The sequence below is a fragment of the Eretmochelys imbricata genome, chromosome 6 (genome assembly GCF_965152235.1).
Source record: "Eretmochelys imbricata isolate rEreImb1 chromosome 6, rEreImb1.hap1, whole genome shotgun sequence".
Taxonomy (NCBI): Eukaryota; Metazoa; Chordata; order Testudines; family Cheloniidae; genus Eretmochelys; species Eretmochelys imbricata.
In genome coordinates, this window is record NC_135577.1 from 121,897,900 (window position 1) to 121,924,231 (window position 26,332).

At 37.5% G+C, this 26,332-nt stretch overlaps 1 protein-coding gene across 6 annotated transcripts in view; it reads right to left on the reverse strand.

Moving 5' to 3' along the window:
* Window positions 1–2,650: 2,650 nt before the first annotated feature.
* ARID4A (AT-rich interaction domain 4A) overlaps window positions 2,651–26,332 on the reverse strand; it is a 62,998-nt gene continuing 39,316 nt past the window's right edge. The window contains exons 12-27 of one of the 6 annotated variants that reach the window (XM_077819556.1): window positions 26,194–26,266; window positions 23,527–23,621; window positions 23,302–23,399; window positions 21,030–21,258; window positions 16,166–16,416; window positions 13,159–13,356; window positions 11,701–11,778; window positions 11,426–11,510; window positions 11,102–11,234; window positions 10,748–10,810; window positions 8,718–9,851; window positions 8,409–8,513; window positions 6,333–6,545; window positions 5,278–5,424; window positions 4,258–4,357; window positions 2,651–3,991 (exon numbers count right to left, since the gene is read on the reverse strand). In XM_077819556.1, the coding sequence (XP_077675682.1) occupies window positions 3,829–3,991; window positions 4,258–4,357; window positions 5,278–5,424; window positions 6,333–6,545; window positions 8,409–8,513; window positions 8,718–9,851; window positions 10,748–10,810; window positions 11,102–11,234; window positions 11,426–11,510; window positions 11,701–11,778; window positions 13,159–13,356; window positions 16,166–16,416; window positions 21,030–21,258; window positions 23,302–23,399; window positions 23,527–23,621; window positions 26,194–26,266 (3,165 nt within the window). In that variant the 3' untranslated portion in view covers window positions 2,651–3,828. Of the gene's footprint in view, window positions 4,358–5,277; window positions 5,425–6,332; window positions 6,546–8,408; window positions 8,514–8,717; window positions 9,852–10,747; window positions 10,811–11,032; window positions 11,235–11,425; window positions 11,511–11,700; window positions 11,779–13,158; window positions 13,357–16,165; window positions 16,417–21,029; window positions 21,259–23,301; window positions 23,400–23,526; window positions 23,622–26,193; window positions 26,267–26,332 lie in introns of all 6 variants that reach the window. The other 5 variants (XM_077819555.1, XM_077819557.1, XM_077819559.1 and 2 more) reach the window with 5 other exon arrangements.

Here is a 26,332-nt window from a genome sequence, read left to right on the forward strand (position 1 = left end):
AGATATGACAATTCCATTGCTCATTCCATAGGCTGTAAGAGGGGGAATAAACTCCTTGGCCATAGAAGGATGGAAACTGCACATATCTCAGAGGACTTTTTGTTCATACTATGTGGGATTTTCTGTAAAGGGCCTAGACTACACTAAGCAAGCATTTCTGTTCAATATTAACTGAAGACATCACTGTAGGCAGCAGATTCCAATAAATGTCACCCAAAAAAAGTCATTCAGTCAGTTTCCACATAAACCCAAGAGAGAAAGAGTATTCTTCTTGTTTACAGGGACAGAAGGTGAACGAACATATTATACTCAACGGAATCATGTAACTGAAGTTTAATTTGCATTCCAAAGACAAACATCATGCTGAGTAAGAGAAACCAGAGTAGAAGGCCAGATAGTTCTGTGGTAAAGACACAGGACTCTGTACCAGCAGTCTCTTTCTGGTTCTGCCAAAGTCATCTTTGATAATATAACACCCTGGTAACCACTCTGCTCTTCAATTTTCCTCATGTATCAAATAAAGATATTGCTTGTTGGGTGGCTTAATTCATCAATCTATCTAAAACACTTCAAGATCCTCAAATGGAACATATCATAAGTACTAATGCCACTATTGTCAAGAAGTGACACCATCAGCTTTGCTGCTCTGCAGTTGTTCTTTAAAAAGTTTCCCTAGACATTGGCCCTTTAAATTAAAGATAATATATTTTGCTGAAATGTGCGCTCTTAATTACCCTTAATACAATTTCCTTTCATTTTTAATTACTAAGTAAGTGGGTGTAACTTTCTCTTTTGTCTAGGCCACCTCCTCACTTTATGCACTGACAATTCAGTGCTTGTGAAATCGCCATTTGTCACTATTCTGGACATCACTGCTCTATTCAGATTGGTTAGGTAAGAGATAGCTACTGTCAGATATCTTGGACAAACACTGGTAGTGGGAAGGGAAATACAGGAAAAAGATTTAACAGGATGTTGATAAACTTACATTTTTAACTATTTTTTAAAATCATTAATGCTAGAACATGAAATAGCTCCTACAACATTTGTGTGGAAACAAAAACAGAAGCACAGAGTCTTTCTCTATAGTAAGTCCCTTTAAAGGTCTGGAGAAATTTAAGTGTTTTTGATTACATTAGTGAAACAGAATATTAACTAGCTGTCAGAAGAAGAAAGGAGACACCTATTTAAAGAGAGAAACAAACCTGCTGCTTTGAATATTGGTTCAAATTCACATTCCTATAACATTTTCAATCTTTCAGATTTATACCAAATCAATCTTCAGTTCCTAGAGCTATCTTACATCACAACAGCAGTTTTCTAATGTGCCTACTTGTTCTTCAGTGGCTCTTGTTGGTAGCTCAGCTACATAAGGGGTGCAAATTCTGCTGTTAAGAGTAATGCAATTCTATCAATTGAAATGGAGCTTCAACTGATGTAAAAAAGCAGAATTTGACAAAATCTTCTCTCCTGATATACCTTCCAAATGAAGTATATAGTTTTGGGATGACAGCGGGAGAGATGAGAAGGGAAGATAACCCTGCCAAAAAATCTGCTAGCACAACCAGGAAGAAAAGCATCATTATTAGCTGTATCAAAACTGCTTAGATAGTTATTTTAATACCAGCCATAATCTCTGTGTCTTCTTCACCAGATTTATTTAAGGCAATGAAAGATATTTAAGAATTGTTTTCGAAGGAGGAGAAAGGAATTGTACTCAAAGTTGGAAATGAAAGGCCTACTAGGTCATCTTGTCCATCTCCCTGCTGTTACAAGATTGTTCCCTATTGAACATTTAGTAGCCTTAAAGACAAAAAAAAAAAAAAAAAAATCCAGATAGAAAACGTTAAACATCTACTGAAACAGGTGTTTGGGGAGTCTAACCAAATGATATACCTCTCTCCTAGGAGGCAGACTAGAAAAGCAAAACATGCAGGAGATAGAACCAGTGGTAAACAGTAGAAGGAAAAGAAGAAAAGCCCTCTTTCTTTTAACTGCTTTTTAGTCTGCAAAACCCAAATTCCTAATTAATATTCAAGCACTGAATGGCTGCCTTATGCACCTTTTCACAGTTTCCCGACCATACATTAATCAGTCAAAGGCGAAGTGGAAGCAGTCAAGTTGTTCATTTTGAACAACTATGCTATCGTACAGAATGTTAGAGGCTCATCCACAACATTTGAAATGGTGATTTATATCAAAATCTTTCTAGCTGTTCTAGAGAAATGGTTGTAGTATTTAGACAAGCTAAATATTTGCACAAGATGTAAATTTATCCAAGAGCAATACATGGAATTATTTACACTCAATATTTAAGATTTACTTCTGCAAATATTAAGCATGGAAGTCAATTTGAGAAAATGTGACCCATGTTATTTTCCTTAATAAATGAGTATTATTTTTATTTATTATTTATATTTAATATAAAATTAACAGTGAAAGTTAGCTGTGAACATTTTTTTACAACACTTAACAAAGTTTGATTTTTCTATTGTTTAGGATGTCAGTAGATTTACAAGAGCAATCATTTAAATAAAAAAATATAAAGCCTATGTTTAAAACATGGCCTTTATTAATGCTCTCTAATTAACTCCATTTTATCTTACATTGAAATAGTTCTGCTTTGTTTAAGAAAAGACAGAAAAGTGCATTTTACAAGAGTACTTTTTCTTTAATTCTCTGCGAAAATGGAAGGAATTGGAATCACACGTTGACAAATGTGGTAAAATGAAGTTTCAAGAAACATCAATCGTAGTAATGCTACCCCCATCACTAGTGTTTCGCTCTGACTTTCTGCTGTGTGAACCATAATATCCTGATATACAGTCTAGAGCATCTATGTTATTACTCTACAGCATTTTAAACACAGAAAGAGGGGTTAAAACCCCTTTCAATGTACAAACATGAATAAAAAATTGATAAAAAAATCACTTTTATACATAATGTATATGCAAACTGTTTTAAATACATGGTTTTGGAAGAGTTATTTACAAACTGCATCAGCCCGTGGGACAATCCACAGACAAAGTATACACAGTTGCTTTACTTTATTGTTGCATCTCAACTTTGGGAGATATAAATTCATTCGGCAGTATAGCAAACATAAAAACTGTGACAAAGCATCTTAAGGGCAACCCAATAAAATTTGTTCCTCAAAACAATGTAAGTACTAGGACTGCCAAAGTTTCCAAACAAGGTTATAGTTTAATCCAGATGCCCGATTACAGTTCTACATTGTGGAAGAATAGACAGACCCACTGCACATACAGGCACGGTTACTGGATAAAACCTCCTGTAAGAGCTACAACTGATAGGTATGTTTTTTCAAAAGAGTGAACTAACCTAGAATTTTTTTCCAATTTTATTAATATTTTAAAAAATACATAAAAATACAACATCCAATGTCTGAATAAATATATTTAACAAGTTGCAAGATACCTTATTTTACACAAAAAAATTCAGCTTTAGAAATCTTGTTAAATAACTTCATTGTTGTTATATATTTCATTTTTCGTCTTTTTGTAACAAAATAAAAACTCTGAAATTACATAGAAAAAAGACAAAATATTTTTGTCAAGGGATAAGATAGTCCACTGAAAACTTATTCACAATTCCACTGTAAACATTAATAAACATTAAAATATTTGCATAATCGTGTGCTCAAAAATCCTATAAAAAGTGGAAGACTTATTACAACTGTAGTTTTCAGTCAACTACACTTCCTTTCACAATTTATTTTGTCCCATTTACATCTTTAAAACTGGGCACATTGCTGAACACATACTTTGGCAGTTCTGTATAGCAAGTGCTTCCACAAAGAGGAACTACTCACCAAGGGTTAGCATACAAGCTGGGTGAAAGTGCAGCAGTAACTTGATTCTGTTTGATAATATTCTGATGTCTGTTTGATGCACTTGCTTTTCTATGATTTCCTAGAACACCTGAATGCTTCATTGGACATAACTTTTCAAATCTGATAAGTGCCCTTTCTCTGTATTAACAAAAAAACAATAAACACGATGACAAACATGTCAGACGGTGCCTACAAACCTTCAGTTACCAATGAGCTTAATTTCTCAACAGTAAAAATAAAATAAAATAAAAAACCGGGGGGAGGAAAAAGATACAGTCCAGCAGTGGAAGAGTGTACAGAATGTACTTGGCAATGTCAAACCAGTTGAGTGCTTTTTGTGGTTATATTTCAGGATTTATGTCCATGGCAGCAAACTGCTGACAAGGCAGAGAAATATGTATCACCTGCATTCTACAGCAAGCACATTCTGGGGAGGAGAAGACGATGATGGACTCATCCCAGTGTCTGATGAAGCAGATGACATGGATGCTCCTGTATGAGACACTGTAAATACATAAAGCAGGACATCAGCACCACACTGTCAAATTATCCTTCACACTGGAAGCCCGCTTAGGTATCAGACTTAGTGTCTGTACACACACAAAACAACTTAATAGAGCCCAAGTGAGGCCTGTCAAGTTTGACGTACGTCGACAGAGTTGTGTGTAGAAGCTTACGTTGTACCTGCACCCATTATCCCTGGCTTAACATAGTGTCCTTACTAGTTGCTCATTTTAATGAGCATTACCTTCATTTATTTATTTATTTATTTTATTTATTTAAAATAGGCATGGAGGAGAAGTAGCAGTATAGGAAGACCTCTCAAAGTCCTGTTATAGAAAAATACAAGTGGATTCCTCATGTATCGACTAGTAGGTTCAAAGCCTTAATATTTTAAAGAACTACTCTAGTTTCTGTATGTTTCTATACTGTGCTCAGATACCATGGAGATGAGTAAATATTACTGGATTAAAAATAAGATTTACTTTTACTACAAAAAGCTTTATGAAACTGGTCCAGATTATTTTTCTCTTATGTTCACACAAGCTGGATAACTAACATCATCCTTTCTGTGGCTTAAATCATAAAGGAACAAGACAATCTGTTATGCTACTTGTGAAAACCCAGATCCAGGGTACAATACGAAGTCCAGGTCCATGTCTTTTTAAAGTGAAATTTTACATATTCAAGAATTTATTTTATTATATGTATGAATTTTGAAAAGCAAACCATGCTAGATTCTAAATTTATCCTGTATGGATAGAAGACAAGTTAAACTTCGTATAGTAACTGTTTTTTCCAAAAAGTTAAAATAATGGCTGTCGAAAATGTTGTCACTTAAATTAAATGTTTTGGGGTTTACATGTTTAAAACAGACATCTCATGAGAGGGAGGTCTGAGTGTAAAGCAAATTGGAAAGTTACCTTCTCTGTCTTTCTTTTTTAATCGTTTTCTTCTTCTGTCTATTGTTGCTACTTCTGACTTCAGGGACATGTAATATTTTCGGATTTCCTGTAGTTTTTCTTGTAGAAAGGAGATTCTCTCAGTGCTGTTCATGTTGTCTAGTTCATCTTAAGAGTGGGGAGAAAAGTTACTTTACGATGGTGATTTTAAGAAACGATAACTGAAACATCACATGCAAACCAATAATGCACTTCCACAATGCTATACTAAGTAGGGTTACATACAAGACAGATAGCCAAAACCCACATTTTCCCCCCTTCAAAATACAAAGGTTCTTATTAAATTCCATTTAATCCAAGGCGTTTTAATTATGGTAGATTAGTAAAAATTGTACTCCTTATAAAAGGGACAGCTATGATATACTTATATATTATACTTCGTTGATCCATTTAAATAATTTTTTCCCTTGATTGATCATTAGTCCTGCACTAATGGTTGTGGGGGAAAAGATTATTGGTTCTAAAATATTTGTCTCAGACTCCCAGAGTTTTAGGTTTCAATATCATGGAATTTAAAAACAAAAAACAAAACAAAAGAACTGCTCTGTCCTCCCCCTACACAATAATTTTGTGAGTCATCTTGCTCTTCCAACTCAACTCTTCAATCCCAACCTGAATTTTTGCAGCCAATAATCCAGCAATTCCAGAATTAGAGATGAATGCCTGGATTATGCCATCTGAAAACTAGAATTCCAGACTATTTTTAAATTACATAACTTATTAGTTTCACAGTCTAGATATTCTTGAAGTAATAAGCTGCTAACCGCATGCTGGAAATTAAATGGGGGGGAAAGCAAGATGATAATTTAAATCATACCATTTTTAAAAGGACTTTTATAGCGTGAAAGCGAAGCACAGAAATAAATAACATTATACCAATAAACCTGGCTTTACAATGATAATGAGCATTCATGCCAGGTGCCTTTTTGGAACTGAATATAGCAAGTTCTGGATATTGTACTAATATAATTTTGAACTCTGATTTAAATATTTAACACAATTTAAAAAATTCTTACTGAGTTGGAAACTCCATTTATACACTCTCGGGGAAGCATTGTGGTGATGTTTCTCTCTATGTTTATCCTTTTCTCCATCTTTGATGTGAGGGGAAATTACTCTTGCAGGGGATCGCGCAAGCTTCTGTGGTTTGGACACATTTATGTGTTTTACTGGAGTACATTTACTTGAACTGTCCATGACAGGAAGATCTTCACTATCACTGCTTTGTCCTGTAATAACACAAATTAATTTTGATTAGAAGACAGACAGACAATTGACAGAAGACAAGTATACCTATAATTTTGGTATTCTTCTAACCCTATAATCTACGTTACATAAACTGTGGTTGTGGACAGAAAAATGAAAGGTAAAATTGTGCTTCCTTACTCAAAAGACCCAGCTCCCTTTGTGGATTCCAAATTGTTTCAGATTATTGACAACCCCATTTAAAATTTTCTAATTTTGTTAGGTACACTATGAGCTGAATCTGCAGGTGCACCAGTGCTCTCTCTAACCCATGGTGGGAGCAGTTAGGGGTGAGTCAGCCCTTGCCAAAGTAGATTTTTTACCTACAAAAACAATAAAAAAACAAACAAACAAAAAAAATAGACATTTATTCCAAAATAAATGTGTTTGCTGCCAAAAAAGCAGGTGTGACTTAAAAACACATTTAGTTATTTCAGTGTAGACAAGACCTTAGAGTCACTTTTCAGAGTGCAAATGCACTAATTACCTATAGATGTGAACAATGTACGATCATTTCAGTAAAGAGTATACATCTCTGATACAGAAGAACCTCAGTTACAAACACCAGAGTTACGAACTGATCAGTCAGCCACACGTCATTTGGAACTGGAAGTACACAATCATGCAGCAGCAGAGACAAAAAAAGCAAATGCAGTACAATACTGTGTTAAATGTAAACTACTAAAACAATAAAGGGAATGTTTAAAAAATCAGATTTGACAAGGTAAGGAAACTGTTTCTGTGCTTGTTTCATTTAAATTCAGATGGTTAAAAGCAGCGTTTTTCTTCTGCATAGTAAAATTTCAAAGCTTATTAACAAGTTTCAGAGTAGCAGCCATGTTAGTCTGTATCAATGTTCAGTTGGAAACTTTTGAAAGAACAGTAACATTTTTTCAGTTACGAACATTTCAGAGTTATGAACAACCTCCATTCCTGAGATGTTTGTAACTGAGGTTCTACAGTACCATATTCACATGGTCATGTAGTGTGATCCTGTACCTCAGTGTATAGTTAGATTTATTTTGTAAAAACAAAAACAATGCAAGACTTCTTACCATAGTGCCAAAATAAAAGGTTCTCATTTCAAATATACAAGTCTCAGGAAATTTTAAGTTACAGTTCCCACAGAAATCTTCACCCTGTCACTCTGCACATATTAGGCATTATTTAACAGCCTATGAACAATATTTGTTGCAGTTACTGTGGGAACCCAAAATATATATTTGACATAAATCTTAACAATGCCATTGTTGGCACTGACTCTATTGACCTATTTGATTCAATTCCTTTAGCTATCTGAGGTCATCACTACTTATAAGGGGGTATAGAAGACTAAATCTAGACTTTCTGCAGCTGATTTAAGAAGGTTACATTTCTGAGCACGTCAACCACACATAAAAGTCCTGTCTCTAAAAGGTATCGTACTTACCTCATTGCACTCTATGTATTTTTTCTTGTAAGTTATAATTAATGTATCTTTCTAGCCTTAGAAGCGCTTGGACATGATTTTTCAAGGAAGTGCTTCTATTCAGCAAGCATAGGGACAAAAACGGTAACTGAGCTGAACACATAACACATAACTGTAAAATATTTGGTATCTTCTCACATACAGCTGCCTTGTAAAGAGAGATGAAAATGATGACGGTAACAGTCATGAGACTGCCAGATATTGTGATTACTGAATAGCTGGTATATTCTACTAGATATATAGTCAGTGGTCCAGTCAACACTAATTAAAGACCCTAGCAAGAAAACCCCTACACATGTACAATGGGGATAAATATCAAAAGGATGGATTACTACACACTTGTTATGGATACAGCACAAAAATTCACTTCCAAATGTACCTGTTCCATTCTTTTCATTTTTGGCTACAGCACTTGATCGCTTTGGAGTACGTTTTTGTTTCTTTGCCAGTATCCCACTATTGCCATCGCTTGGCCTTTTTTGACCTGAAGGAAAAGAAAAAACGTGCTTCAAATATTTCTGCCTTCAATATACCCTTTTTAAAACAAATAGATTGAACTGAAAACTAGTATTAGAAGACGCCAAATGCCACTTTTGAGCCAATAGTCCTTAGCAAAGCAAAACAGGATTTACAATGGTTTCAGGAATTGTCAAAATAGAGATTGGCTTTTCACATGGGAAACACTTACCCTTCTCTCCAGTATCTCTGTCTTGTACTGCTATACTACAATTGCTTGAAGTGGTACTGGCTTCAAATCCATTAGCAGACTCGCTTTCACAGAGACCTTCTTGAGATTCTTCTGCCACACTGTCCACTTCAATAGTTACATCGCTTTCACTTTTTATACTGCGAGATTCATCCTGACTTAGACCAAGGGGCGAGGCCACAGAGAAGTTAGGCTGGACTGCAGGGATTAAGGCAGATGAATTTGAGGTCAAAGAGTTGGGATCTGGCTTTTCTGCTACTGCATCCTCACTACTGCTCTTTTCCTTTTCATCAAAGTCATCCAAGTCCACTTCATGGCAAAGTAGAGTTTCAGGTCCAATCTGAGGCATAGTGTCGTCCTCGTCTTTTAACGGAATATGCTCATTTTCCTCAGATGTACATTCAAAGTTTTCATTCGTCAGCTCTTGAACATGTTGATCTGACTCTGCTACTAAAGACGGCATTTCCTCATTTTCAGTTCTGAGTGACTCTTCATCATGAAAGTCTTTACATTCCTCCATCCCAATACATTCATTGGTCCTCTCCTCAGACACAATATTTGGCACTTCCATCTCACACTCTCGTCGTACCTTTTTCTCAGGCGATGTCTGTTCCAACGTTTTCCTTTTCAAAAGCTTCTTATCTTTTGTACAGGGATCTGTTTCATTTTCAGTAGTGGTGGAAAACTCTTTATTGTCTGAGGAAGAAATGTCTGATCTTTCAGATTCTATGAGGGTTTCATTTGTTCCCTCTTCTTGGCTTTCTGGCAAAACCTTCACATTCTCTAAAGAGGGGTCTCTTGTCTTGCTCCTTCTTCCCTTCCCCTTAGGTGATTTTTCAGTCTCTTTTTTAATTTCTTCCACTTGTTCAGCTTTGTTTCCAAAAATCTGAACTATTTGTTCACTTTCTTCAACTTCCAGTTTTAATGTTTCTAGAGGCTGCACTTGAGTCCTGTCATTTTCTTTCATCAATACATGTGGGATCTTTGGGTTTTCTTCAGTGGGTTTCTCATCAATTAGTTTTTCATTTTTTTCCATATCTGAAATTTCTGCAGAAAATTCTTCATTCATACTCTTTTCAGAAGTCTCATCAGCTTCACTGTCAGATGAACCAGAATCTGCCAAAAAATAAGATTAAAAAACAACACATCAGGTCATTGTTAAAGCACAATTTTTTATATTTGCTATGCAGATGCTATTCAATAACCCACACAGATATAGTGTCAAAAATCACTTTATGGGAGGTGAGGGGGAATCAAGAGTTTTGGTTTTGCATCAACTCAAAAAAAAAAGATCCAAATGTGTTGCATTATTCAACGTATTTTTGCTACAGTTTTCCGAGTGTCACTTTAGATCTCTATGGAAGTATGGTAGCACTGGTGTAAACTCTCTTTTTTTTACCGGGGGGAGAGGGAGGTTTAGAAATCAAAAAGCCACACATAAATCAGAGTTCAGGAGGACAGGATAGTTTTACAGGTCTCCTTATGGCTTGAATCTTCCCAGTCACCTCACCTCAAAAAGGAATGGATGGCTCAGAAGACTGTTAACAGGGTTATAGCCATTTCATTGCTAAATCAGTGGTTTCAATCAGAAGCCATATAGATTGCAAGTAATAAGATGGTGCCTGATAGTTGTGCAGGACCTATATGAAATGAGTTGGTGGCTTTGATTCAGTTCATACTAGACAAGGGTTCTTATCATCAAACAACACTGCCACCATTTGTACTTAACTAGCCTCCCTGCCGGATGCATGAGCTGTGAGACTGGAAGATTGAGTAACCATAGTAATGGCCACAATTTTATCTCTGGATTAGGATTGAAGCAGACTGATGCAAGAACATGGGGTAAGCTGCCCTTTCCCTAACTGCTTGGGGAGGAAATAGAGAATTTTTTTCCTCCACTGGTGTCAATTTAGTTCTTTCAACAGCATTAAAATTCGCAGGAAAAAAGGGGGTGTTAAAATTGCTTTTTCAAAAAGGAATGAAAATCAAAACACAGGACAGCGATCACTCACCGTTTGATCCTCTATCAGAATCAAACATTCCTGAGCTACGTCTCGTCTGCCTGCGAGGTGTTCCTAAAAATCAAAATCAAAACTAATTAATTTATATAGAATAAAATTTGTTATATAGCTAGTAAACTGACTGACTGCACAGGACTTCAAAACTGTTGACTTACAATACAGCAATATGTTTATTAAACGTTTCATACTAACGTGTGGGGTTACATTATTAGTATTTACATACATTTCTCCTATGTATGAGCACCTAAGTGTCTCACATGACTGCATCAGGTGTACCTTCTGTTCCATTTGGTAATGATGAGCAATCTGACATATTGCTCCGTGTACTTCTGGCTCCTGCTTTACCTTCACTATTAGGTGTTTTGGATAAACTGCAAGACATGTTTGACAGAAGAGTAGATTTCAGAGGGGGGCGGCCACGTTTTGATTTCTGTTTCTCCTCATCCTTCTTTTCATCCTTTTCCTGGTCTTCTTTACTCTGAAGACACAAAATTGGGCATTCTATGAATGTACATCACTGCTTATAGTCAAAACTTCACCCTGTTTGGGCTACACATTAAGGGGAGGGGCTAGGGAGTGAACAGCAAAATAAACTCATTCTTAGGAGCAGAGAGAGTCATTAAGCTCTTACAAACTATTACAAGAAGTTTACTGATCTACAAATATTACTTTTGCTTTTTTCTTTTGTTTTCTCTTTGGTCCTCCTTTGTCCAAAGGCCAGATAATCCGATCAGCTTTCACCCATTCATCGTATCTAAAGGCAAAACACAGCACACTGTTTGTTACTACTCCCATTAAAAACTGTTTTATTGTAATTTGATGTTCAAAGCTGAATTGCAAAGACATTAATAACAATTCAAAATAGATCCCCAACCCCCTTTTAGCAACATATCAAGTATCTGATGTTTTAAAATGTATTTAGCGCTATGTTCTATTGCAATTACCTTCCTAAGATCCTGAGGAAATCTGAAGGTGCAGACCTTCCTGGTCTCCTGCCAGCAAAGCACTGGAAGTCAGGTGACCTGGGGTCAATTACAGACTCTTCCATCAACTTCATGTGACCTTAGGAAATTCAGTTTTAATCTCTCCACGCCTCAGTTTCCCCATCTATAACACTGTTATAAAATAATCATACTTACCTGTGTTTTTAAAGAGTTTTCAAATCGTCTGGCAAAAGACACTAAGCATTAGGGAAGACTGTCAAAGGCATAAATGGAGTTAGGTGCTTATCTGCCATTTGTGCCTTTGAAATTCTCCTGCATTATTATTAATTATTATTATTATTAATAATATAGATGAGGGGATGTGAATAGAAGTTTGGAAAAAAGGTTTCTTTCAAACCTACGTGATGTCATAATGTCATTCAAGGAAGTCTGTTTAGATTTCTCAGGAATTCAATGAGGTGGCAAGTCTCAAATTTTAATGTACAAGGAAAATACATTTTAAAATATATTTGAGTTTTGTGGCATTAGCACAGTCGCATTGTTTATAAAAATAAAGAAATGCCATTACACAGCAGGTATTAAATATAAGGAATGCACTCTTTTGGAATACAACGTAAGTGTTCAGTGGATTTTTTCTACACTTCCTTACGGTTCAGCTTCCCCACCCTGCTCCCACCGTGAATTTTTTAAAACATATATCTTCTTTAATTATAGCGAGTGTTCAACTGCCAGCATATTTTTTGTTGCTGAAATTTCAGAGTTTAATAAACCAATAACTGTATAAGCTACCCTAATACTAAATGCAATACAATTTCTAATACTCACGGTGACATCTGGAAGCACAACTCTACTTTCTTAAAAGGCCTTAGTAATTTAAATGTCACTATCATAGCTCAAAAAGAAAAGGAGTACTTGTGGCACCTTAGAGATTAACGCTATATTCGCCAAAGGTCTGATCCTGCTGACAATTATTACCAGGCTTCGGATTTATTCCCACAAGAACTCCAATTTAATATAACAGTACTACTCACAGTTTTATGATGAGATGGACCAAAATCCTGCAAACAAACACTTACACACATGCATAATTCCATTGGCTTCAATAGGATTACTCATATGTGAGTGAAGGTACTCACATGAAAAAAAGTTTTAGCAGGATCTGACCCTATTGTGCAATACTAATTCACTGCAGGGCCAAGAGACCCATTACTCTTCCCCCTTTGATGACATTTTCTCTTAAAAAGAAAAAAAAAAAAAAAAAAATCTATGAATGCTACATTTTTTTTAAAAAAGAAAAGGAGTACTTGTGGCACCTTAGAGACAAATTTGTTATCTCTAAAGTGCCACAAGTACTCCTTTTCTTTTTGCGAATACAGACTAACACGGCTGCTACTCTGAAACCTTACATTTTTTTTAGTAAACTAAAATGAAGTTAAAACGGTAATTTCTCCTTCTTACCTTACATTCCAGCCATAGTAATGTACTAAATATAAAACCTCTCCATCATCAATTTCTGTGCTTTTAATACTGGCTTCATAAATTTTCTGAGTTTTTCCACGTCCATATTTTACTTTCACTTTGGTTCCTGTTAGACAGGGCTCTGTGTCCTCCTCATCTTCCTCCCCTTCTGATTCTCCTTTGTTTTCAATTTCCTCCCTGTAGCAAGGTATATTTATAATGCCCACTGATTATTTAATTAAAATCAGACCTAAAATTTCCAAAGCTTAGTTAAATATTCCCTTTCTAATCAGCAGAAGGAGAAGAGAAAAGTTTGTACTCGGGAGTTCCTTGATTCATGAAGTGCAATGTATAAAAAAAGGGATTGGTCATAGCTTATTCAAGTCATACACCTCCACTCTGTTTTGCATAAGCTAGAAGTGTTAAAAATGATGCATCAGGTTTATTCACAAATCACATTTTAACATGATTTATTATGTGCAAAACTATCTGAAAGCTTTAATGTTTATCATCTGAAACATATGGAGATCACAGAAAGAAGATGGACAAAATATATTACAATAACTCACTGCTTTGAGGCTCAAGTGAAACAGGAGGTGTTGAGCAAGGAAACACTAACTTTAATTCTTAATATTTGCTTCTGATGTGCTATTTTAAATTTTTCCACCTTTCACAATTTGCTTTCAAGTTATATGAAATGTTTGCACTATCAATGTAATGGCTCTTTTGTGGCTATCTAATCAGTTCCACTGAAGCAAATAGTGGTAAACACAAAGTTACAATAAATGCCTTTAACCATGATAAAAATTCTTAACAGCCTCTTTTTTAAATTATATCTACCATTTAACTTAAGGAAAGATCCATAATGATAAGGACTAGGTGCCTGAAAAATGTCTTTTCAATAACCAGTGTCTCATCTGATCTACATATTTACATGGCCTTTTAAACAAATTATTTGGAACAGAAGCAAAACCTAGAACTAAAAGTAGACAAAATAGACAGAAAATGCACACTTTGCTTTGTACAAAAGATAAATGTTAGTTCATCTCTGACTATAACCTATCTTGCAGCAATAACAGTTTACACTAGAAGGAAACATGATGGCCAAGGCATTTAGTACTTACAAGAAAGAAGACTAAGAAACCGTAGATATATGTAATACACCTATGCAACCTACTGTACACCCACGCTGTATCTATGTTTGAATGGAATTTTTGCTTGCTGTGTTATTCTACAAGATCTTTCTTTTGACTGAAAGCGCAGCCTTCTTTGAAGTCACTGTTTTTTCCAGGAGTGCATCAAAATGAGAACATCAGAATGGCCAGGCTAGGTCAGATCAAAGGTCCATCTAGCCCAGTATCCTGTCTTCCGACAGTGGCCAATGCCAGGTGCTTCAGAGGGAATAAAGAGAACAGTGGTCCCATTCCCTGTCACTCATTCCCAGCTTTTAGCAAACAGAGGCTATTGACACCATCCCTGCCAATCCTGGGTTAATAACTATTGACCTATCCTCCAGGAATTTATCTAGTTCTTTTTTAAACTCTGTTATATAGTCTAGGCCTTCACAACATCCTCTGGCAAAGAGTTCAACAGGTTGATTGTGCGTTGTGTGAAGAAATACTTCGTTTGTTTGTTTTAAACCTGCTGCCTATTAATATCATTGGGTGACTCTTAGTTCTTGTGTTAAGACGAGTAAATAACACATCCTTATTTATTTTCTCCACTCCAGTCATGATTTTATAGACCTCTATCATATCCACCCATAGTCATCTCTTTTCCAAGCTGAAAAGTCCCAGTCTTATTAATCTCTCCTCATATGGAAATGATATGGAGATGATGCAGTCAACACATTCTCCAGTTGTTTGAAACAAAAAGTCATCAGGCTTGATTCACTCTCAGCTTATGCCCCAAGTGCACAAGTGAATTATGTCACAATGAGCAAAACCAATCCCTGAATGGAGTGAGGGGGTAGTCAGAACTAGCAGGGTGGGAAGAGAGAGGCTTAGCCTGTTTTCACAACCCCTGGACATCAGTGATTTAAACCAATTCTGCCTCTCAGTTTGTACTGTGGATGCTATTTTTACTAGTTGGCTCTTTACTCCAACATCTCCTCATTCTTCCACATTGTTCTGTTGCCTGCCACTCTCTCCTTGCCCTCCCTGTTGCTCTCTCTCCTTCCCTACCTCTTCAATCCATCTCCCCTTTTCATTTTTAACCCCTCTTTCCCTTCCTTTCTCCTATGCTCTTATTAATTCATCCCCTCCAGCCCTCTAAAATACATTTAAATAAAAACAGAAACACGCACAAGCTGGACATCTGCCAACCATCATTAGCCACTTTGCTTATATGTTACATCCACTTTCTACCCCAAATCATACAATATAAATAGACAAGACAGAGTGTGGAAAACCATTTATCACTACATGGTTGTACAACACCTAACACAACACCTAGCCAATCCTAGCTGGTGCTTGCGTGTAGTACTGTGCACAAATACCAATATAATCCAAGCCCGCAGTGACAGAAGTCCATCCAGAGAAGTAGTACAGCACTGAATATTGTGTGCAACTGAGGAGGGTGGTGACACTCTTGGCTAAAGCATCCCAGAAGTGGGGCTGGGATGAGAACAGAGCTAGAGCATCCAGGGATGCTCTCATTCAATACTTCTTCTGGGAAGCATCCTCAAGAGAAACTCCTGTATGGCCCCCAAAACTAGAATGCTGCCCTCCCTGACTGAACCCTTGGAGGAAGATAACAGTAGAAATACTACCTGCCATCTCCCAGGAACGAATCCTCCCTCCGGTACAGCAGGTCTCTGCTATTTCGGAGATGGACAAGGAGGGGAAAATTGTAATGGGGAGCGCGTGTGTGTGAAAATCATGGACCTGATTCACATCTGATCTCCTGGAATGGAATCCTAAACCTCCCTTGTACTCAGCTTATACAGAGTGCCACTGTACCACCACACAGCCATTCTCTTAAAGAGCGGATGTAAGTTAATATGTACCTCTCTTGCCTTCTCTCTTCCTCTTCATCAGATTCTTTATCAGATTCCTCTTGTTTTTTCATTTTCTTCTCTTTTTGCTTTGGTGTGTTCTTTCTCCCGAGTGGTGTCTCATTTTCTTTCTTCTCTGCATTCTCAAGTGTTTCCTCTACATCTTTATTTTCTTTGTTGCTATCTTTTAATTTGTCCTGCATTTTATCCTCTTCAGTTTCTTTTTTAGTAGTTATTGCATCGCGAGCAAGTCTCCTCCGTCCCTAAGACAGAAACGCAATCTGTTAATCAAGCATAGTCATGTCCAGGGCAGGGGAGGTTATGCAGTGCATGCTGTGCACTGAAGTATATTTATTTTTCTTGTACAGAAGACAGATTGGAGGCCAATGTGAAGTTTTGCATTTGAGAGTTATCACATATTTATAACTTTAAAACATTGTTTGGTATCAATAGAATCACCATTCTGTTTACAATTATGGGATTCCAATATCAGAGTTCTAGCTTTTCATTAGCTTCCAGGTGCATTTTAAAGGAATTTGTTTAGATCGAAAAGGCCTGTAGTCCCTGAACACAAGAAATATCACCCTCCCTAGCTAACTATGGCAGTTGTGGTAAGTGGAACTACCTGAGTTGATAGTCCCATGGTTTAAAAGAGACAGAGGTGCTCACAAGGCATTTTCCATGAGGGATCCTCAACTCTGGAAATTGCACTCCTTGGTCTGACAGGATCCAGATTTGTATGCAGTGTTGTTGTAGCCGTGTTGGTTCCAGGATATTAGAGGGACAAAGTGGGTGATGTAATATCTGTTACTGGACCAACTTCTATTGGTGAGAGACACAAGCTTTCGAGCTTACACAGAGCTCTACTTCAGGTCTGGGCCTGATGAAGAGCTTTATGTAAATTAGAATGCTTGTCTCGCTCATCAACATAAGTTGGTCCAATAACAGATATTACCTCACCGACCTTGTCTCTCTAGATTTGTTAGCCTTCAGAGCATGCTGCAAGACTGCTGGAATTTCCAAAGGGGCAAAGAAAAGCAGTGGGGATAGCTGGTGAGTTTTGGGGAAGGGGGCCTTAACTGTTATGGGCTTATTGTTTTATTATTAAGCGACGTAGGTGCTCTTTCTGGTAGCGTCACATTTTTGTACTCCAAATATAAATCCTTCTGTTATAATGTATTTATTATCAAACAACAATCAAAACCCATTAGGTGCCCTAATAATTAAACTTATAGCAACATAATGGCAACCACCTGGAAGCATTACATAGTCACATACAGATAACATTACCTACATATTATTTAATGCTGCTGGTTGGCTGAGTTAACAGGTTAACTTTGCCATCCAAGAAGTCAAAGCAGCATAAAAAAAAAACCTTCCTCTCCCTCTTCTCTCCTGGCGCACAACCTTCCCCAAAAACCCTGTCAAATAAAAATAGCTTTTGCAGCATGCTGGAAGGTGATCAAGTTAGAGAAAATCATAGGTGATTGGTCTGTATTATCTTCTTATATTTTCAGTGCTTGTCTAAAGCTAAATATTGTATATTTATATTATTGTAGAAGCCACATCTTTTAACTATTGATTCAATACAGTTAGAGCATTTTAAGCAGCATTTCCATTAAGCATATGCTCACAGTATTTTTATTTTCATTTACTAAGAGTCTTTCTATCAATCATTTAATACCTTGATAGGATCTAGTCAACGAAAAACTTGAATAGGAAACAAACTTCTGATGTTATATGGAAGCTATCTTACATCACAAGGATAAGTGATACTAAATATGCATTATTAACTATTTTAACTGGAAACATTCTTTCTTCTTTGGTAATTGCCTAAGTAACTTTTTTCGCCTTTCAGTGTGCTAGTTTTAATCAATGAACTCATAGTCACTTCCTTAACAGAACTAGCCAGAGTTCTAGCCAGTTAATCTAGAGAATTGAGCCAGTTAATTTCTTGTTCCAATGAAAGAAAAATTCTTTTAAGTATATTCTTATATTCGACTGTAGTAAGAGGAGGCCCTGAAACAAACTCTTGTATCAGAGGCCCAGTCTGAGGCCTGAAGCCTGAACCAAAGTACTTCCAGGCAGTGTTAAGCAAAGCTGGGCTGTGAGCCAGAGGCAGGTCCCAGTCACAGAAGTAGGCAAGAAAAGGTTGTTAGAAGCACGTGCACACACACATATGTGCTAATGAGAGGAACTTGCACCAAGACGGCATCAGAACCCTCCACAGAGATAACAAGGAACAGGCAGGTGCATCTTAAAGACAGGGTCAAAAGGACAACATGATGGATAGATTCGTTTGAACTATGATGAGTAATCTGTCCTGCAACAGTATAAAAGCAGGTCCTGGAGCTCACATATTTGTCCAGCCCAGGGGGCAGTGGAGTGTCCCGCCACTGACTGAGCTGTGTCCATTGCCAGGGAGCACAAATTCGTAGTATGCCTTGTAGAGTCTATAGGGAACTATTACTGTGCTTCATTTGACAATAAACCTGGCTCGGGTTCCTTCGTACCTTACTAGAGTGGTTTTTGGGGGTTCTCTCGGGGTCTGCTGTGTTAGCTATCTGCGCAGAACTGGGGCAGCACACAGAGGGAACACGCATGCAGCTGACTGTTATTGAACAAGAGTACATCATCTACTTTTGATTGAACATTGAATTAGATGGGTCACTGATATATCTATGTACCTGCTGATATGGCCCTCTTCACCACAGCAGCCAAGCAATACTCAAAATAAAAAAATAAAAATAAAGACATCAAACTAAAATCTCACTATTCCACCATTCCCCTCTCTGTATATGTGAATGAGTTGAAAGGCTGAAGATTTTTATTTATTTTTTAAAGAGAGTTATCACGAGAACACTAGGTCAAAGAAATGGGGTTTACATTTGGTACTTAAAGCTGTGAGTTGTCTGCTCATTCTTATCTCTTGAAGGAGGAAGTTCCATAATCTAGATCCAGCTCCTGTGAAGATTATCCTCTGTGTTCACAAGTCTACCCCATTTGGTGAGAGTTTTATGGTTCTGGTGGAACACAGCTATTGATGAAAGTCATGGTTGTGCAGGGAAACAAAGACTGAGTCAGAAGGGACCATCACAATCATCTAGTCTGACCTCGTGCACATTGCAGGGAACAGAATCTCACCCACCCACTCCTGTAATAGACCCTTAACCTTTGGCTGAGTTACTGAAATCCTCAAATCATGATGTAAAGACTTCAAGTTACAGAGAATCCACCATTTAAAACTAGTTTAAACTTGCGAGTGACCCGTGCCCCACACTGCAAAGGAAGGTGAAAACCCCCCAGGGTCTCAGCCAATCTGACCCGGGGAAAATTCCTTCCCGACCCCAAATATAGCGATCAGTTAGACCCTAAGCATGAGGGCAAGACCCACCAGCCAGACACTTGGGAAAAAATTATCTGTAGTAACTCAGAGCCCTCCCCAGCTAGTGACCCATCACCAGCCATTGGAGGAGATATTTGCTGTTAGCAGTCACAGATCAGCTACATGCTATTGTAGGCTGTCTCATCATACCATCCCCTCCATAAACTTATCAAGCTCAGTCTTGAAGTCAGTTAGTTTTTTTGACCCACTACTCCATTTGAAAGGCTGCTCCAGAACTTCACTCCTCTGCTGGTTAGAAACCTTCATCTAATTCCAAGCCTAAACTTGTTGATGGCCAGTTTATATCCATTTGTTCTTGTGTCCACATTGGCATTTAACTGAAATAACTTCCCTCTCTCCCTGGCATTTATCCTTCTGATGTTTTTTAAAGAGAGCAATCATGTTTCCCCTTCTTTTGGTTAGGCTAAAGAAGCCAAACTCTTTGAGGCTCCTCTCATAAGGTAGGTTTTCCATTCCTTCAAATATCCTAGGAGCCCTTCTCTGTACCTGTTCCAGTTTGAATTCATCTTTCTTAAACATGGGAGACCAAAACTGCACACAGTATTCCATATGAGGTTTCACCTGTGCCTTGTATAATGGTAACTAACACTTCCTTTTCTCTCCTGGAAATACCTTGCCTGATGCATCCTAGGACTGCATTAGCCTTTTCATGGCCGTATCCCGACATTGGTGGCTCATCGTCATCCTGTGATCAGCCAATATACCCAGGTCTTTCTCCTCCGTCACGTCCAACTGATACGTACTCAGCTTGTAGCAAAAGTTCTTGTTGTTAGTCCCCATGTGCATGACCTTGCACTATTAAATTTCATCCCATTTCTATTACTCCAGTTTTCCAGGTCATCCAGATCATCTTGTATGATATTCCGGTCCTTCTGAGTATTGGCAATACCTCCCAACTTTGTATCATCTGCAAATTTTATTAGCATATTCCCACTTTTTGTGCCACGGTCAGTAATAAAAATGTTAAATAAGTTTGGTCCCAAAACTAAGCCCTGAGGAACTCCACTAGTAACCTCCCTCCAGCCTGACAGTTCACCTTTCAGTAGGACCCATTGCAGTCTTCCCTTTAACCAGTTCTTGATCCCCATCTTCTCCAATTTAACTAATAATTTCCCATGTGGACCTGAATCAAATACATTACTGAAACCTAGGTAGGTTAGATCTATTGCATTTCCTTTGACTAAAGAGGATCTCAGGCAGCTTGGTCAATCTCCTGGAGGGTTTTGACGATCGAGAGAGAACTTAAAATGGACTATATTCAATGGGAAGCCACTGTAATCAGTGGAGCATTGTCTTGATATGTGAATGGAAGCCTGTGTTGTTCAGCATGCGGGCTCCTGTGTTTTGTACAAGTATGGCAATTCCCATGTACAGCCAATCCTCTAGGGAAATCTTATATCAGTAAACTATTAAGGACACCCAGTTCTATTGAGCACATAAATAAAAAAACCCTCAAATCAGACTACTTACTCTCGGGGATCTTAATTCTATTTCCTCTTTTTCACTTTCGCTGCTGGAATCATTTTCTTCTACTTCATTTTTTACTTCTGCTGGAAGCATTTCTTGCTCCTCTTTTACACTTTCCTCCATTGGTTCTTCTTGTTTCTGAATGTCTTCTACCACTTTTGGTTCATTATGATGGATGGTCCTAAACTGAATGTTTGCAGAGCGGCAGTATTCTTCAAAACCATAAAGATACCTATATATGCAAACAGAGTTTCATTACATTTTTACCGTTGCATATCTGCTGATTTTCATTTCACTGAACTTCAAAAAAATTCTTTATTTTCTTGCTCGCAGAAGTGCAAGAGAAGATCACTAACTCCTGGGGCAGGGGAACAACCAACCAATCCCCAAAACCCCAAACCAAAAACATTAAAAACCTCAACCCTATGTTAAGAGATTTTGAGGTAGCATGGTTAAGCAGTCATATCTGAATGACTACGTTTAACATTGCCTGTGCACAGCTTTAATTCTGTCCCATTTGCTTAAGCATTCATGACAGTCAAGAGCATATCATGCTATACAGTTTCTCAAACACACAATTGCTTCTACAATCTTAGAATCAGCTTGCAATATTTTTTTCCATTCTTATATTGTTAGAGCGTTTTCGATGTCATAATGGTCTATCACAGCTTTACTAATCTTTGCATGCTAAATACTTTTCTCTGTAAAATATGCATCTTAAATTAGTACCCAGCTCAGCTCCCATTGAAGAAAATCTGAATATTTTCATTTTCATTTATTTTAACAAGTAGGATGAGATCCTTAGTCACCTGCTATTCAACAAGCACCAACTTTCATTAGGTTCAAGTCAGAGAATGAGGTAGTTAACCACTAAGCTAGTTTAGCTGCAACATTCAGGTGGCCTTATATATGCCTGCAAATTTTCAATTTTCTTCTTATTTAATCAGCAATAGTTTGCTGTGTACTTTTCAAATGTATTATTTTAATGAGCTGTCCGGCATAAACAACTGTAAAAGAGATAATACACATTAATCTAAGGCTTAGAAAACATATGACATACTGTATTTGAGAAACAAAATGCGACCATGTCATTAAAGATTTTTGTACTGCAAATGCACAACAGTGAGAGTTAATGTTGCATGTGTAACCTAAGCAATTCCTGATACTGGTGCCAACCACACAAACTCAGTGCTCAATTGTTCTGATTGTTTTCTTAAACAAAAAAAATTAAGTTCTTCAGCACTGGGCAAAACATTCCCCCTACTTCCCACATGCAGAGCTCAAAATGCTGAATTATATTTGCTCAATCTTTCAGGAGAAAAAAAGGAAAAAAAAGTCCACTTTACTTAGAAAGTGAGCCTGAAACATATTTAGTCCAGAAAATGTAAGAATCATAAATGAAAATACAACTGAACATCAGGGGTTAGAATGAAAAGGCTTATACAGCCTTAACTCAAGTGGTCACCACCACTTCTCCTACTCTTATAGCTAACAAAGTGTGTCTGAAAACCATAGATCTGTAGATGATAAAGATATAAACAAAATCTCTGCACTGATGTTCGAAAGATTACTTCTGCAACACACAGGCATCTGAAGAAGTGGGTATTCACCCACAAAAGCTTATGCTCCAATACGTCTGTTAGTCTATAAGGTGCCACAGGACTCTTTGCCGCTTTTACAGATCCAGACTAACACGGCTACCCCTCTGATACCTTCTGCAACACACTTATTTCTAGCTACATTGTACAGAAAGTTTAAAAGTCTGGAGCAAATAAATGCAAAGTTCTGCCCATAGCATGCAGCTATCACAAATCTCAATGGAAGTAGAATGTGTGCACATCTGAGGACAGAGTCTGTCCATGGTGTTAAGCATAAGTTGCAAACTGATTGTATAGCAGTTTCATTGCTATATTCCAAAACAGTAATCCCACAAGCCAACAATGGAGATTTCCTGCCCTAAAACAAGCACTGTTCTAAGAAACTGCAACTGCAAGATCCTACATGGTGCCCAGCAGTCTTCTACTCCCCTTTGTAGTTAATGGAAGTGGAGGATGCCAAGCACCACTCTCACTGCAGAACTCCGGCCCTTGTTTTCAATAACTTCTTAAAATCTGGCAAAATTAATGTAGCAACATAACAAGAGAATGTGGAATACTTACTTGTCTATTAATATCAACTCCTGAGCCATCAAAATAAAGCGTTCATGCCACTTTTAAGATTTTCCATATTTATAAAACCATTCATTCATTCAATCACCTAATAAGATATAACTTACTTTCTATAAGCAGTTTTTACATTGTAGGAAGCAGCTGAGTTCAAAATAGGAATGCCAAGGTCCATATAAATTTGCTTCCATACAGCACCGCTGTCAATCTGGAAAAGTAAGTTTTATTCGTTAACCAGGAAAATTAAGAACGAAATTTACTGTGACACTAGAACTGTAACCATAATTTTCAAGAATACGAATAGATGTTTTGCTTAAGAAAAATTTGACACTTACATTGTCACACCCACCCTGTTGATACACAAGTCTAAAAAGTTTGAAGAGGTTAAGATCCTTGTAGCCCAGAACAGGAGGTTTATTGATAGGAGTACCTAATTAACATAAGAATACAAATAAATAAAGTTGCCATGCAGATGAGCAAACTTCTCTTCCATCCCATAGCACACACTTGATTGCTGGTACATTTTTCAAATTAGTGTCTGTAATAATATTTTTATCCATAAAAAGGCATCCCAAGTCAGTTGCTCCCAACCAATGGTCATACTCAGCTTTGATGTCAACATCTGGTTGATTTCTAGGTGGATTATTATAACGTTTGGCATCATTGGTCTGCAAACTACACAGGTTTTCTGACCCTCCTCAAATCTCTCAGGAAAACCCAATCTGATAGGCTGCCCTTCCAAGTTTTGGCTTCCCTTCCATGTTTTCCCTGCTGTTTGGGTAAGGGCAGCCAAAACTTGGAAGGGCAGCCTATCGGAATTGTTAAGGGAAAGCCTGGTAAATGGTAGGGTGTGGGAGTCGATAAAGAGAAGATCATCAAATGTTTGGGTGAAGGGGACATGGAGTAGAAAATTAAATTAAAGGGTCAGAATGTGAAATAGTGGAAAAGGTGGCAAGAGAGAAAAATATTTCTGTGGAGAGAGAGTATGAAACTAAACTAAGAGTTGGGAATCAAGTAGGAAACGAGAATCTATTAATTGTGAAAGAGGAGGCCAGAAACAAACAGGGGTAAGGGCTGAAAATTGATGAAGTTGCTGCTCTTCCCTGCCAAGGTAGAAAAGGAAGCCCCCTTTTTTCCATGAATAACTATCTTTAAGCAATATCAGTTTGTCTGAGGACTGAGTCTTTACTTTTACTGCTCTGTTACTTTCCTTGTTTTCCCCCGTCCCATGGCCGCCTACACAGTCTCTCCCTGTTTCCTGGATTAACTGCACTTGAGGCAGAGTGACACTCCCCAATGAAGGAAGAAGAGAAAGGACAGCAACAGAAGTAGAACAACCATATTATAAAGAAGCTAGTGTTGCTTACACATGACACTTTTCTCTGAAGCCCCTCCTTATTTTTTCTCTCTCTCCCCTCCCCCCTTGAGTGCTAATTCCACATGGCATGGCCTTCAACGTGATGCTGGATGAACTCCAGAAAAGCCTGCCATAACAAATACATGACCCACTGATATATTTGTGATAGGCAAATGGCAAGACTGAACAGGCTAGGTACTACTCCATTAAGCCTCTATGGATTGGAAAATATCTTATTAAAGAGAAGACCAGCCTACTTAAAATGGTGTCCTGCCATATATATTTTTTTTAATTACACTGAAAGATTGTGAAACCATTTTGTTTGAACTAATATAGTCTGTCTGTCTCCCTTTTGTATGTTTTTCTATCAACATTTATTGTCATAGATTATTGTAACATTTTATGAACTTTTATGCACTCTTTCCTGGTTCACCAAAGGGCAGAGAAGGTATTCAGCATGTAACTGATTCTAAACTTACTCCTCTCAACCCCAGTCCTTTTAAATCCAGATATAACCACACGTGCTTTGCTATACTATGCTGTAATGTCACCACTGCTATGGAATCATTTTGGAGCCTGGCAATTTGGGGATCTACAAATTGGTCAAATAGCAGTTTTTAGTACATACGGTGCTTACAGAAAATTTTAAAAGATATTTTCTGCCCTGTGGAAAACAGCTGCTAATTTTTAACAGAAGTCTCTAAAGAAAGTACAGTCTTATTCGTACATTTTTTTCAATTTTGCTATTGATCAAAACAAGTCTGCAAACTTTTTATATTCAAAAAGACAGCTATTTCAGAGCATAAAATATGTGGGCACTGTTATTTGCTGAAAGGATAACCTATTTTTTGGCTTCAGTGCCTTTAGAAAAGATTGGGGTGTTCAAACGGATTGCCTCCCTAAAACTGGAAAACTAGTATTGCATAAGCCACTGAAATTTGCGGTTGTAAGGCGGGTGAAACTGGGAGGAGGGCAAAGCACTGTACTATGTATGAAGGGATCTGCAGCACTTCCAATATATTCTTTGCCATTATAAGCATCTAAGTGTCATGTATATAACAGATTGGGCTAATTCTGTCGAGAAAAGTAGCAAATCTTCCTTATTCTAACTATTGAGCCAAGTTGGATCGCTTAGGTTGCTTTCCAGGTGACTGTCACTGGTGCTCCACTACTAGCAGAATGTCTGTGCGTGATTAGGATAGCTTTGCAACAACACTTAAAAATGGCACATTTCCAGATTTCTGGTGGCTGAAAGTTCCACAGCCCAGGGCCAAGTCTCGAAGTGTTTTTATCCTCCAAATCAGAGTTGCCAGCCACAGCTGCCATAGAGGGACACCATCTCAGAGGCTATTTCAGAGATACTTTGGTACTAGCCCATCAAGAACTGTCTAAAAAAACCCAACACACCAAACAACAACAGAAAACCAAACATCAATTAGGCAGGGTCTGCTTTTACTCTGTGTGTTACGCTGAAAAGCATCTGACAAAAGAAGACTTGCCCCATTTGAAAATGGTTACAAATGTTTTCATCTGTATCAGGTTAGTTATTGTAATATACATGTTTCCCTGATGCAAGGGTCATACCATAATACAACACATTAAATGGGTTGGTACACAAGAGATAATAAGTTAAGTTATGAAGTACCTCTGTCTTCCATAAACTTGTAAAGCTGTTGGAGGAAGCTGTCCCTCTCTTCAGGATCAAGCTCTTCCTCAGGCTGTCAAAACAAAGGGAGACATATTGAAAATATTAAATGCATAGGGACAGTCAGATCCCAAACATT